The sequence below is a fragment of the Aspergillus candidus genome (assembly GCF_002847045.1).
Source record: "Aspergillus candidus strain CBS 102.13 unplaced genomic scaffold BDW47scaffold_85, whole genome shotgun sequence".
Lineage (NCBI taxonomy): Eukaryota > Fungi > Ascomycota > Eurotiomycetes > Eurotiales > Aspergillaceae > Aspergillus > Aspergillus candidus.
This window is the reverse complement of record NW_020194090.1, coordinates 1-12,985: the sequence shown is the minus strand read 5'-3', so window position 1 is coordinate 12,985 and position 12,985 is coordinate 1. Positions and strand designations below refer to the sequence as shown.

The following is a 12,985-nucleotide window of genomic DNA, read 5'->3' as shown; positions in this document are numbered from 1 at the left end:
CCCGGGAGTATGTAAGCGCGGCCGTCTTTGTGCCTGAGGTGCCAAGGCGACGACGCTTTCCGCAAACCTCCAGTTAATCCGAACCCCGTCATTTGCCTGTCGCCAGTCCACTCCATCCCATGGCCAGTTGAGCCTTTTTTTGCCCGCCATTGCGACTTCCTTGCCCTCACATTCCATACAGAACGGTCAGTCCTACCTGTTGGATAGACTACTAGGTACTGTCAATTTGTTAGGTTCCAATGCTGACGACAACGATAGATGATGTCCCAGCGGCTTTTTACCCGGCGCCTTCCTCAGGTGGCCGCTCGCTATACTGCCCCTCGGGCGAACTTCTCACAGGCCCGGACCCTCGCTGCCGCTGAAGTGAACGACCCGTTGCAGGTATGATTGTTGATGCAGCTTGGGGTAACGGTGGTTCTACTCGATAGACTCCCTCTAATATCCTATACAGAACGGCGGCTACGAGAACCCTCCCCGCGTTAAGCGAGCCTTCAGAGACCCCCGTAACGACTGGTGGGACAAGCAGGAACGACGGAACTTTGGCGAACCGGTGCATGAGGAGAACGAGATTCTCGGTGTATTCAGCCCGGAGCAATATACTCATGTCTCGGCCGGCAAGGGCTTCTTCCACCTGGGAGTATTCGTCGCAACCTTCCTCGGTTTCTGTGGTGTTGTGAGCTTTTACTACCCTGATAAGCCAAGCGCTCCTCGTACTTTCTCCAACGGATTGGAGAAAGAACTGGGAGGTCCCAATGCTGTTCCGGTGTGTTGTGTCCCGCTCGTTTATTATACGTCTCGGTGTGCTAACTGGGTGAACTCTAGGCTCGCAAGTCTGGGGAGGAATCTTGGTAATTCGATCGGTCTATGTTGTGTAAATAAATACGACAATGTTTCTTTATGGGCATCAATTGCAGGTTTGATCGCCAATGTTCTCTATGGTTCCGCCCATATCCGTCCGACTTGTAACAACATAGCACTTCTCCTTTGTCTTCCCTCTTACGTTACAATCTTCGATCGAGAAACTCACTTCCTCTGCACTTTTCACGGTATTTTATGTGTTGTTTTGGATTTTATGTGCAGATCACGAGCAAGCGAGGGTGTAACCGCAGACAGAGCAGTGATGGAACAGTGTAGGGGAGACTGTAATCGGACATAGGCGCATATGACTCTTCTATCATGCTCAATCTGATTGATAGCCCCCCTTTCAAACCTGTTTACAAATATTGTACTGTGGCGCCCCATTTCTAAGTATGTTCTATCCCTTGGGTGGAATCAAGTTTGAGTCGCCGCCTATCAGCCATATCCCCCTTGGGTAAGGGAATTTGGACCTTCCTAGTAATTAAAAGACGAACGCGCTCTAAATACCAGGCTGCCAAGAAAAATTTATATTGTAAATCTCACGGTTGCTGGTGCCCTTCTACCGTGCGACCATGCTGACCGTAGATACATACGTCAGAGATGATAGGGAGGGGGCAGCTTTTTGATACGAAACGCTCCCGCAGGGGACACAACAACACACCACCCCTTTCTCCAACCGCCAACATTCCCCAGCGTACCCCCCCGAGTTCTCTCCCATCCGAGCATTAACTTGTCCCGCCTCCTGAACACCGTCGATCTGCGAAAAACGATTCGGATTTTTCTCTACCCCTCATTCTAGTTGGATATTCTCGTCCAGCTCCTGCTGGCTGGTCCTGTCGCAAACCGCCCATTCATGGTCTCACCACCCGCATCCCCTCTCCTTCTGAACGCCGCGAGATTCGGATAGAGAAAAGTGCCCCCTCATGTCGACAGCATCGAACCAATCTCGAGGTTTCAACCGACGGATCAACAGCCTTCAAAATGAAGGACGTCATTCGCGCAATCTTTCGGCGTCGCGCCGGCGCCCAGTCAACAACACGGCAGCCTACACCTACGCTCTACGAGTAGCTTACCTCGCCCATCTCCTCCAGCCTCGTTCGCGACGTGTACAGAATGTACCAGCGCCCCAGCGGCCCAAGCGAGCGTCGACCTCTTTCCACGATCTGATGAGCGACTTTTCCCTTGTGAGGGACTCCAAGAGCACAAGATTCCCGCATGGATTCATATCGGAACTCGAGAAGCGGTTGACGGGCATTTTAACAAAGAAAGAGAAGCGAAAGGAATATCAGGATCCGCTGGTCGTGCGAACGTTCGCGGCCTTCCTCAATACTCTCAAAGAGCAGTCCTTCAGGAAGCGTATGGAGAAGGATCGCCGAGCGGAAGATCTCGTTCTCATCTTCTATTCGAACGCCACCAAGGAATTGAGCAAGGGCAAGGATTCGGACGATGACAGTTGGAAGTTAATGGTGGACCGGCACGTCGCACTCTTTGTCCGGCTCTTTGCACTTATTCTGAAAAGTAATGACTGGGCGAAAGATCGACCCGAATTGTCCAACCGACTTTCGGTCCTAGAGAACAAGCTGCTCTCTCAAGATCAAGACCTTGTGCAGGGGGATAGGGCTGATACCACGGAGGTAGTGGCCCCGTTGAGCTACGACGTGAAAGACATGCCTCTCGTACAACATGTGGCGGCTATCTATGGCATGACCTCAAGCCAGGTGCAGTCTGACATAGACAAACACAGAGCCGTGTGGACAGCACAGGCAGCTCTTCAGGATTTGAAGGCTTACCAAACCCACCTTAGTCTCAGCACCCCCAAAACGCTTTCCGCGCAGGACTTTGAGAATGAGGAAGCATATGACCTGTGGAAGAAGAGCGAAGCCCCCGATCTATCGCAAATGATGCTTGCTATCGTACAAGCCAACCCAGAGCTCGCTAAGAGCACCCCGGGCAGCGCACTTCCCCGATTCAACACCGGTCTCAATGATCACAATCACGAAACAAGTCCTGGGGGGTCTGCCAGACCAACTTCGTATATTATCGACCAACCTATGGACCTGAGCTCACTTTCGTTGAGTGACAGCAATGGCAATGAATCTGAAGAATCTGACACCTACGTGTACATACCACCGGATCCGAGATCTATGTACAAGTCCATCTTAGCCCAAACTCTTCACCACGATCTCCGGGACCATGATATCGATGCTTCGCCGGTTAGCCCTGACTCCCCTTCCATGAGGCTTTTATCAAAGCAATCCTCTGAGCTTCTTAACGAAATATGTCTCCGCTGGCGCATCCCCAACTTCTCCCGAGTTGTTCTGTTCCTTGAGGTCATTCGGACCAAGTTTGTCGATAATGAAATCGACTTGGACACCCTCGATTCAGCATTCACATTTGTCAAAGAGGTACCGTCATCGGAAGGCAAAAAGCGCAGCAGTTTTGTGGCTTCTGTCTTTTTCGAGAGGCAGAGATGGACCATCCATGACCTTCTTCTAATGCAGCAAATACTCTCTTCCCTCCATGAAGCGCTCCTGCGAGAATTATACGACGTCATGATGGACTGCTTCGAGGATAAGCCCCGTCCAATAGGGCCGGTGATGTACGTCTTGGATAATCATATCCAGATGGATCCAGTATATACGGAAGACGGTGAAGATATCGATCGCTTTCGCTCTTATGTTCAAGATGGGCTTGCACGGAAAGCAACGGAGAGACACCAAGCCCTTCTTAGCCAGATGGTACCTGTCCAACAAGAGGTCTGGGAGCTGGCTCACGTCATTCAACTTTGCGATGCTATCATGAAACTTGGTCAGAAGATCAAGAAACGTTATCGCAAGAATCCGGAGATCATGGGGTAAGGCACATATGCGTTTTTTCTTACATTAAATATCCTTCTAACAGCCTGGCCAGGGTCAATCCTTACAAGACTTTGCTCGCAAATGTTCTTCCCATATTTTCCGAAGATGCCCATGAGATGGTTGTCAGAATAGTTGAGCAAGAAAAAGCTCAAGAGCTGGAGATACCGATGGAAGACGGCTTTGAGCTGTACAAGCAATTGGCTAGTATGCGCCGCATCTTCGCTGAGGAACTTCCTGGGTATAGTATTCCACTGCCCTTGTGTGTGACTCGACTGGAACTGACGTCACAATAGATCCCCTTTCCCTTTCCAGATCGAGAGCCTGCTCGGAGAATTCGTTTGGCGCTGGATTCGGCTTACTGATCAAAAGATCATGGATTGGGTCGAACAAGCCATCAAGCAAGATCGATTCAATGTCCGGGCCGATGACACGACAGAGATGGCTCCTGAAGAGTCCCGGCACAGTGTGTCGGTTATCGACATCTTCCGCTCCTTCAACCAAGTCATAGAACAAATGATTGGTCTTGAGTGGGACGATGACTTCCAATATGCAAAGTTCATGACCGCTCTCTCCAGGTCGATTGGGAAAGGCGTGACGAGATATTGTGAATCACTCGAGCAGATGTTTGCCAAAGAAATGGACCGCCTCTCGCCGGATCAAGAGGCGGCTATGAATCAAACTGCTCAGGAGAAATTGATGCAAATGGCCAAGGAGGCATGGGCAAACAAAGAGAAGATCGAACCCTTCCATTTCTTCCCACAGGTAACTCAACCCCTCTTCGATCCTTGTCTCTCGCCATAGTATCATGAGATAGCTGACAGTATGATTAGTCTCTAGTCAAACTGAACAACGTCGAGTATGCACTTTCTCAGTTAGACAAGCTTGAACGTGAGATCAATGTCGATGGTTGCGCAGAAGTTATCGCGCAACATGCGCCCCCGCAGACTTTGAAGATGCGCAGGTCGGCCACGTATGTGTTTACGATCAAGGTTGTGGAGGCTGAAGATCTCAAAGCCTGCGACATGAACGGAAGCAGCGATCCCTATGTCGTCTTGACGGACGAGTATCAGAAGCGGATCGCGAAGACACGCATTATCTACAATAATTTAAATCCACGATGGGAAGATGCCGTTGATATTACAACGCAGGGCCCTCTTAACATCATCGCGACTGCTTGGGATTGGGACGCAGTAGGCGATCATGACTACGTCGGACGGACCTCGATCAAGCTTGATCCTGTCCATTTCAGCGACTTCCTTCCGAAGGACTACTGGCTTGACCTGGATACGCAAGGCAGACTCTTACTCCGCGTTAGCATGGAAGGGGAACGAGATGATATTCAATTTTACTTTGGCAAATCTTTCCGAACGCTGAAGCGTACCGAAAGGGATATGACTCGCAAGATCACGGAAAAGGTAAGCCAACCCATATGATATCATGATCTTGGAGCTGACTGTTTTCCAGCTCTCTGCATACATCACGTATTGTCTGTCGCGGCGAACTCTTAAATCACTGCTCTCCCGAGGGATCAGTATGTCAACCGTTTCGAACTTCCTCAACCGAAACCGTGCGCAGGCCACGGCCGTAACACCCTCCAATGCAGACATTGAAAATGCGTTGACGCCCCTCTTTGTCTACTTCAACGATAATTTTGCCATCATGAACAAAACCCTCACATCCGAAGCCATGAGAATGGTCATGGCCCGTCTATGGAAAGAGGTCCTTGCTACAATTGAGAGTCTCCTTGTACCTCCGTTGTCAGACAAACCGTCTCATCAGAAGCCTCTGACCATGCAAGAGGTTGACATCGTGTCACGCTGGCTCGTGCTTCTTCTGAACTTCTTCCACGCCATCGACGACGAAACGGGCGAGGCAAACGGAGTAACCCTGGACATCTTGAAATCACCCAAATACCACGAGATCCAAACGCTGAACTTCTTCTACTTTGAACCCACCGAGAACCTCATCCGAACATCCGAACGGATGGCCTCAGCAACGATCCACCGACAGCAAGCCCACAAAAACCGGACATCAGCGCCTCCTCTCCTGGGCTCCTCGGGGCCAGGCACCGTTCTCGGCCTTCCCAGCGCCCGGCGCGCAAAGAGCATCATGCTCTCGCGGAACCTGGGCACAATGAAAAAGCTCAAGGAAGAAAGGTGGCGCGAGGCTCAAGCCGAGCCAAACGACGACATGATTCTGCGAATCCTCCGCATGAGACCGGAAGCCGCGGGGTACTTGCGCGATCGAAGCCGGCAAAAGGAGCGTCTTGCCGCTGCGGCAGCCGCGGATGCTATTGTGAAGCAGAGCCTGATGGCCGGTGCGGGGGGGAGAATGACGGGGACTCTTGGACGGCGGTGATTGACAGCTTGCATACTTTTTCTTTTTTTTCTTATCTATACGTTCGACCAATGTAATGATTCCCATTTAGTCAAGCTCAAGCTCTTGTGATTTACCTTATGTTTACTGGGCATGTCACCGACTAGGTCTACTAATGAATGAAGGAGTTATTCGACACGATGGTTTATCCAAATATGAGCACTGCATTACCCTAGGTTTTAAGATCCAAGTAGAGAGACTCGACTCGAAAAGACAGGGGCACTAGGACCCCTCGACTTCCAACCCCAGAAATAAATAGATAGATAGATAGACCAATTTATCATCATCACTGAATTCTTATTTCATTTTGAAGATTCCAATCCACGAACTAACAGCATGTATCTACTCCAGCGCAATGCACTCAATCTCGACAGGCACACCCTTAGGCAGCTGCTTAACAGCCACACAGCTACGAGCAGGCTTGTGGGTGAAGAACTTCTCATAGGTAGCGTTCATGGCGGCGAAGTTGTCCATGTCGTCGAGGAAGACCTTATCATTCCCCCGTTAGCTTATCTCACTCACGTAACATAGCACTACCAGGGCGAACAAAAAACCAGAGGTAAAGAGGAAGCGGAAAGAAGAAGCATACATTGACCTTGAAGATCTTCTCCACGCTCGAACCAGCCGCCTCAACAATAGCCTTGATATTGTCGCAGCAAGCCTGGGTCATCTCGGGGATACCGCCGGGGACGAGCTGGGCCTTGGAGTCGAAGGGGATTTGGCCCGACACGAAGATCTGGCCGTTGGCCTTGACGGCTTGGGACTGTTATTTTTGTTAGTTGTGTTTTTTTTTTTTTTTTTTTAAAGGAGCCGTTCTCTGTTGTGTTCAGGCGTGGAGGGGAGAGGCTTCGTGTATGGGGAGCGATATCGGCGACGGGATGGGATGGGACGGGACGGGACTTACGTAGGGGCCGGCAGCTAAAGAGAGAGAACGTTAGCATTGATTGATTCTGGGGTGTATCCTTCTTTCCAGCTGATATGGTGTATTTTATGCGTAGAGAATAAACATCAACCCAATTGCAGCTCTTCTCTGCTTATTCTTCTTTTGAGGACCAACATGAGGGGGCAAAAGGAGGGGTAGTTAACGTACGCGGGCAAGCACCAGCAGCAGAGACGGGAGTGACACCGGACATGTTGACTGTTTGAAAGATGGGTCGGTAGATTCGTTGGGAGGAGGTAAGGGGACGGAAGGTTGAGAGGATAGGACGAGAGCTGGGGAGAAGACGAAGGCTGGATCGGAGCATGAGGGGCCGGAGATATAGAGGTGCGGGCAGGGAAGTATTCCGCGGGAAAGAGAGTTGTCAGTTGGCGCTGGGTTGAGTTGAATGAGGCCCCGCTCCACGTGGGTCCTGGGTTATCCGCCAGCATTCCCCTCACTGGACGGTTCTACAGTGACATACACAGCTTGGTGGCTAGGTAATGAGGTAAAGGTTCAAAGGGATTCTCGGTCATGGTATCATTATATAATTTGTACAGAATAGGTATGTCGCCATATAAACAATCAGCGCCGCTCCGTCAAAACCCATCAAGGCGGCTAAGACCCTATGTGCTTCTTCCGTTTCCCAAGCTTCCCAATTGCTGCAAGAAGGACGCAGTCTGCTCGGGGGAGAATCCGAAAAACACAGGACCGTTAAAGATAACATTTGCCCCGATCCGATCCGGACCTCCACCGTCTATCGGTATCCCTGTCTCTTGCTCGACAGTATCGGCTGGCTTGGGAGCCCTGTCCGGGTTGCGGATGGTCTCCGTCTCAGGGTCCAGCTGGTCAGGGGAGGGCGCAGCTCCATGGCCCATGGGACATTGACCCTTTGAGGCTGTTGGATATGGATGCGGTGGGATATCTGGGGGGGGTGTAGCGGGTATATCGTCTGGTTTCTCGGCTGCGGATGCAGCGGCTCCGTGACCAAAGGGACATTTGCCCTTTGAGGCCGTTGGATATGGATGTGGTGGCATGATATCTTGGAGGGGTGTGACGGGCGTATCGTCCGGTTTCTCGGATGCGGATGCAGCGGCTCCATGACCAAAGGGACAGCGGCCTGCAGGTCTCGTCGAGGGGCGATCTTGAAGCGGTGCGGCGGAGGATGTTCTGGCGTCGGCATGGTCTCGGGATTTAACTGAGTCGAGATCCGCGTCTGCTGGTGCAGTCTGCAGGTTTGGATCGGGAAAGGGGACAGGGATCCCCCAGGGCCGGCTTGGGGATTCTCCAAGTCGTACCTCGCGCAGAGGTCGATCAAAATGTCCCTTCCTTTCTTCCTCGCCATCTTCCTCCTCCTCTTCCTTGATAGGAGGGTGCATCTGTGGCTTCAGGCCAACCTCCTCTGCCCACTTCTCCACCCTCTCGGCGGAAGAGCTGGAGTTTCCGGCTTCGCTTCGAGTCCGTTCCGGGAGGTATGCTTGGTGCTTGACAGAAAGCCCGCGAATCATACTGATAAGATTACCATACTTTGCATCGAGATGCCGCATGCTGGACGAGTCTTTCTGATAGCGTTGGACGCAGATGGCATGGCTCCTGGGAATCTCATGCTTATGTCTCTCGACGTAGTCGGCCACCTCTTCCGGGCTGTGTTGGTCCAGGTACCGGATGGGGCAGCGAGCGACGGGACATCGAGTAGTCGACGACTTCGCCGAGCCAGAAGGGGCCAGGCTGGACCGTCTATCAAGCTGTTCCGCTTTGATCGGATCTGGGTCATGTCCACAGGCGTCTCCATTGGCGGCACCGAAGGGATCCTCGATGCCATGGGATACTCCGTTTTCAGATGGGTTTATATTGTTTGGCTTTGCAAAGGGACAGCGCAGCCCACCCCGTACGCCTTTGGTGGTGAAATCTTTCTCCAGGGAGGCAGAGACACCAGCTCTGGTTGCAACTATGCAGGGGTTGAGATCATCAGAAAGTCGATCGACTCCCTTGGAATGCAATACTGATTTGTAGCATACCAAGCCCTCCGTTATTGAGGTGAGTGTGGGATCTCCTACGCTTCCAGACTCCGCCAGTGTCTTAACTACGTCCGGGGGGCTCAACGGTGGTTTGGATGGATTATCAAAGTCGGCATAGCGGCCACGGATTTTTTCAGAAATGATCTTGGTATGGGTGTCTAGCCCATTGGGTAATTGACTTGCTAGTTTCAAATACTTGGGAAAATCAGCACGAGGATCCCCTGGCTTTTTTTTCCCGGGCGGGAAACAAAACAATAAAACAAAAGGAAATTCTCATCAGATAATACATGATGTGTCTGTCATCGCTGCATGGGCAGCTCCTGATCTAGAGCTAATCATTTTTTCTCGTCATTTGAGACTGGGGTAGAGGACGGGGAGGAACCAACAGACAGGAGATAGCTAATCTTACCTCGTCGGAAGCATATTCCAACCTCTGCTGCAGGAAGTGATCCCTGCACCCGAGTTGTTGGATAGTGAGTAGAAGAGCTTCGAAAGCTCTGGCTAAAGTCTGCAGCTGCAGATCCTGCTGCGAGTCTGCAGCAACAGGGGCAGGAGACATGTTACTCTCAGGACGTATGATTACAATATGGTCAACAGCACATCAGATGTTATGACCCAGCACTTCTGCATGGTGCAGAAGCACAGTTTGAAAATCATCGAGGGGGGGAGAGATGGGAAGGGAAGAAGAAATCTCGAACGCGGTCGATGATTATCACTGCCTAAAGATGCGCTGGCTAAGCGAGGTGGCCCGTGCTGTCACGTGATATCTCGGTGTTTTATTGATCCGTGGATCACTCGCGTTATAGCGTGCCGAGGGAAGCGCCTTATGGTCTATACAGATGGCAAGGTACGGGATTATATATACAAGCCTCGACTCTTGCCTACATTGAGTTTACATTGACTGAGCCCGGAAGAGGCTGGCAAATCATTAGCTGGCGTGTATGGGTGATGATTGTATTGTCACCACCTTGTATCTACCAGTTGATATAGTTCAAAATGTTCATTTGGAGCAAACGATGGATTTGTTATCTTTTTATCCGATCAAAGTAGTTTTCGTACTTTGGGGCGTCATGGGCTCCAGTTCTACTTTGAGGAGTTTTGATGCTTTGGGCTGATGGGATGCGTGTTGATAGTGTAGTAAGACGGGATTGAGCCGCATATATATTGTAGACGGCATCTATGTTCAGACGGAAGTGAGAGTCGATCGTCCTATCGAGAGAGGAGGAAAAGAAGAGAACTAATTAATAAGAAAATACTCTAAACCAGCCAAAGCGAGAATACAAGTTATATTGCAGTTCAATGGGTTAAGGTTGTGGTTCTGGCCGTATATGCTATCGAGATCCCATTGATCTGATCACTGAATATTCCAGAAGAATAACAACAATAGTCAAGGGTAAACATTGACCACTCAAATTCCATTGGCTGTTGAAACAATACCTCGATAGCGGTATTCAACAACTAGCCTGGCTAGCTCAATCGGCAGAGCGTGAGACTCTTAATCTCAAGGTTGCGGGTTCGACCCCCGCGTTGGGCTGATCTTTTTGCTTTTTTTTCACGTCCGTCAACCATCAATGCAACATTGGAGACTGGAAGGGCGATGTTCTTTTTGTCTTCGTTCTGTTGTTTTGAAAAGTTGTTGACAAAACTGACGGGTGGGGTTGACACTGGTAGCCTGGGAGAAGGAGTCTGCAACACATGCAGAGCATACTCGGGGAAGCAGCCGACTATATATGAACATCAAGCCACCACGACCCCACCATCCCGTACTATAGTCAATAGGGGTCTATTTCCTGAACGGTTGTCCGTCCTCCCCTCCGTATGGCTGGAAGACTTGTTTTTGCCTCCTTTATCCGCCAGCCCCATTCTCCCCGCGGTCATCGATTGGCTGCCGAAAGGACAGCTGTCCGTGGACGGTGGTTAGCGTTGGATGGTGGCTGCAGAGGGCAGATGTTGTTGTAGTGGGGGACTGCTTCTGCCTACTCTAGTAGTGTGGACTAGACGGGTTGATACGGTGATCATACGTACGGTACACAGCCAGTTCATGCTAGGGCCGACTTGCCTCTTGTTGATATATTTAGATCCCAGACAATAATGATTACTCGTCGAAGTAACCCGATGGGACACACATGAAAGTCTATCCCAGTTCCCAGGTCGATACCAAATGGTCACCGGTGAGCCCGACAGAGGGAACGACAATCATACCACTATGGCATCAGATACAGTACGGTACGACGCATCGTCGGTCAGCAATGCAGTCGGGCTTTTTCGGACGTTCTAGCGCTGCATGAAGCGGACGGGTTCCTGGACTAAGGGGTCTGGAAATGTCGAATACTGTCGCACGATCGCTGCAAGTTCTGTCTCTGGTATTTGCCACTGGAGTACGGAGTGTACACTGTAGAAGTATGATAGGTATCTGACATGTGTAACTACATTGTCCTCTATCAATCAATCTGTTTGACCGATGGGGCTATTTGGTCGAGATATACGGAGGAGTGGTAGATAGATAGCGAGGAACGGGATGATAAAGTAGAAACCGGATGAGATGATTCAGAGGGAGTGAAGAGCACTGACGATCGGTGGCTTTGTTGATCCACTTGATTCTATAGTCCACACGATAGGGGAGGGGCATTCAGGCGTGGGGTTCCTTTTCTTTCCCTTGATTTTGATTCTATCTTGTTCTGTGGTATTTTATTAATGAGTCCACACTTATTGATATATTGCGTCTATAGAAGATGATCTCTTTCATGTCAAATATCCAATTGTATAGGAGAAATACATGGGCATCAGTATATGGATCCGAGTCTAGACTTTGACGTTGAAGAGGGGTTGTAATCCGATTACCAATACCCACACCACAGTTAGGGAGGAGCGTGGTAAGAAACGGTAACGGGTCTGATCGCTGCTTATCTCCAATTGCAACATTTTCTTTTCCATTTTTCTGCTTGAATTTTCCTCCTCCATACTTTGCCTCTCCCCTCACTCCTCACTAAACAACTCCTGGGATTTTTTTTCTTTTTCCCTCTCTCTCCCTCATTTTCTTCTTCTTTTTTATTTTCTTCCCCTCTCTTCTCCTCCCCTTTCTTTCTTTCTTTTTCTCTCTCCCATCATGACTCCTCCAGTTTCTGATCCTGTTTCCACCCAAAGTCCTGATGCCGCCGCCCAAGTCGCCGGACAGTCCTCCTCCCATGCCTCCCGCGCCGCCGAACTCTCCAGTCTTAAAGTAAAGCTGCACGCTGCCCTGCGCCAATTCCCCGACTTCCCCTCTCCCGGCATCCTCTTCGAAGATATCCTCCCCATCTTCGCCGACCCCACCTTGCACGAGTCTCTCGTCCGCTGTCTCGAACTCCACATCCTCGAAACCCACGCCGACCAGAAGCCTGATGTTGTCGTCGGTCTGGAGGCCCGAGGCTTCCTCTTCGGTCCCAGTCTCGCCCTGAGACTCGGTGCCGGCTTCGTCCCCGTCCGGAAGCAGGGCAAGCTCCCGGGACCGTGTGAGACCCAGGGCTACGAGAAGGAGTACGGTCAGGACTTCTTCCAGATGCAGGCTGGTTCTATCAAGCCGGGTCAGAAGGTCTTGGTGGTGGACGATATCATCGCTACTGGTATGGCCCTCTTATCTTATTTCCCATCTGATCTCTTTTCAGAACGGCTACTGACTGTCAATAGGTGGCTCCGCCCAGGCCGGTGGTGAGCTCGTCAAGAAAATGGGAGGTGACCTCATGGGTTTCATCTTCATGCTCGAACTCGATTTCCTCAAGGGCCGCGAGAAGCTTTCCGCTCCGGTCTATACTCTCCTGACTGGTCAAGAGAAGAAGGCCTAATCAACAACAGTCGACATTCTTTAGTGCTCTGCGTGTACACCGTTGTTTTGGGGCCCATTTCGCCAGCAAACAATATGAAACCAGCAAAAAAGAGAACCACACCGCTTTGATCTTTTCTTTTTTTTTTTTTTTTTTTTT

General features: G+C 50.6%; 5 protein-coding genes and 1 non-coding gene across 6 annotated transcripts; 4 read left to right on the top strand and 2 right to left on the bottom strand.

Annotated features, from left to right (window-relative positions):
* The first annotated feature begins 95 nt into the window (after positions 1-95).
* Positions 96-1,277, top strand: BDW47DRAFT_113653 (uncharacterized protein). Its single transcript, XM_024814468.1, has 4 exons — positions 96-185; positions 259-381; positions 452-763; positions 823-1,277. Exons 2-4 carry the CDS (start codon positions 259-261, stop codon positions 850-852), a joined length of 465 nt encoding a protein of 154 aa, XP_024667605.1. The 5' UTR covers positions 96-185; the 3' UTR covers positions 853-1,277.
* A 258-nt stretch (positions 1,278-1,535) lies between these two features.
* Positions 1,536-6,227, top strand: BDW47DRAFT_113650 (C2 domain protein). The gene is made up of 5 exons (XM_024814467.1): positions 1,536-3,712; positions 3,769-3,954; positions 4,010-4,478; positions 4,547-5,131; positions 5,181-6,227. The coding sequence occupies exons 1-5, from the start codon at positions 1,782-1,784 to the stop codon at positions 6,072-6,074; spliced, it is 4,065 nt and encodes a 1,354-aa protein (XP_024667604.1). The 5' UTR covers positions 1,536-1,781; the 3' UTR covers positions 6,075-6,227.
* A 207-nt stretch (positions 6,228-6,434) lies between these two features.
* Positions 6,435-7,225, bottom strand: BDW47DRAFT_129789 (protein MMF1, mitochondrial precursor; the record flags this gene model as incomplete). Its single annotated transcript, XM_024817032.1, has 4 exons — positions 6,435-6,581; positions 6,682-6,855; positions 6,997-7,010; positions 7,183-7,225. The coding sequence occupies 4 exons, from the start codon at positions 7,223-7,225 to the stop codon at positions 6,435-6,437; spliced, it is 378 nt and encodes a 125-aa protein (XP_024667603.1).
* Positions 7,226-7,517: 292 nt separating this feature from the next.
* On the bottom strand, positions 7,518-9,702 carry BDW47DRAFT_113648 (uncharacterized protein). Its single transcript, XM_024814466.1, has 2 exons — positions 9,436-9,702; positions 7,518-9,221 (listed from the first exon to the last, which is right to left on the bottom strand). The coding sequence occupies exons 1-2, from the start codon at positions 9,583-9,585 to the stop codon at positions 7,635-7,637; spliced, it is 1,737 nt and encodes a 578-aa protein (XP_024667602.1). The 5' UTR covers positions 9,586-9,702; the 3' UTR covers positions 7,518-7,634.
* A 785-nt stretch (positions 9,703-10,487) lies between these two features.
* Positions 10,488-10,560, top strand: BDW47DRAFT_t150. Its single transcript has one exon. It is a non-coding gene; the product is annotated as a tRNA-Lys (tRNA).
* Positions 10,561-11,852: 1,292 nt separating this feature from the next.
* On the top strand, positions 11,853-12,970 carry BDW47DRAFT_113642 (adenine phosphoribosyltransferase APT1). Its single transcript, XM_024814465.1, has 2 exons — positions 11,853-12,628; positions 12,693-12,970. The coding sequence occupies exons 1-2, from the start codon at positions 12,133-12,135 to the stop codon at positions 12,845-12,847; spliced, it is 651 nt and encodes a 216-aa protein (XP_024667601.1). The 5' UTR covers positions 11,853-12,132; the 3' UTR covers positions 12,848-12,970.
* The last annotated feature ends 15 nt before the right edge of the window (positions 12,971-12,985 follow it).

What these genes read in the sequence shown, in the direction of transcription:
- BDW47DRAFT_113653 (XM_024814468.1), top strand. Translation starts at nt 259, where the DNA reads ATGATGTCCCAGCGGCTTTTTACCCGGCGCCTTCCTCAGGTGGCCGCT. An exon ending in AAGTGAACGACCCGTTGCAG is followed by an intron (nt 382 to 451) that starts GTATGATTGTTG and finishes TATCCTATACAG; the next exon opens with AACGGCGGCTACGAGAACCC. An exon ending in GAGGTCCCAATGCTGTTCCG is followed by an intron (nt 764 to 822) that starts GTGTGTTGTGTC and finishes GGTGAACTCTAG; the next exon opens with GCTCGCAAGTCTGGGGAGGA.
- BDW47DRAFT_113642 (XM_024814465.1), top strand. Translation starts at nt 12,133, where the DNA reads ATGACTCCTCCAGTTTCTGATCCTGTTTCCACCCAAAGTCCTGATGCC. An exon ending in GGACGATATCATCGCTACTG is followed by an intron (nt 12,629 to 12,692) that starts GTATGGCCCTCT and finishes GACTGTCAATAG; the next exon opens with GTGGCTCCGCCCAGGCCGGT.
- BDW47DRAFT_113648 (XM_024814466.1), bottom strand. Translation starts at nt 9,585, where the DNA reads ATGTCTCCTGCCCCTGTTGCTGCAGACTCGCAGCAGGATCTGCAGCTG. An exon ending in TGGAATATGCTTCCGACGAG is followed by an intron (nt 9,222 to 9,435) that starts GTAAGATTAGCT and finishes GATTTTCCCAAG; the next exon opens with TATTTGAAACTAGCAAGTCA.
- BDW47DRAFT_113650 (XM_024814467.1), top strand. Translation starts at nt 1,782, where the DNA reads ATGTCGACAGCATCGAACCAATCTCGAGGTTTCAACCGACGGATCAAC. An exon ending in AAGAATCCGGAGATCATGGG is followed by an intron (nt 3,713 to 3,768) that starts GTAAGGCACATA and finishes CAGCCTGGCCAG; the next exon opens with GGTCAATCCTTACAAGACTT. An exon ending in TTCGCTGAGGAACTTCCTGG is followed by an intron (nt 3,955 to 4,009) that starts GTATAGTATTCC and finishes ACGTCACAATAG; the next exon opens with ATCCCCTTTCCCTTTCCAGA.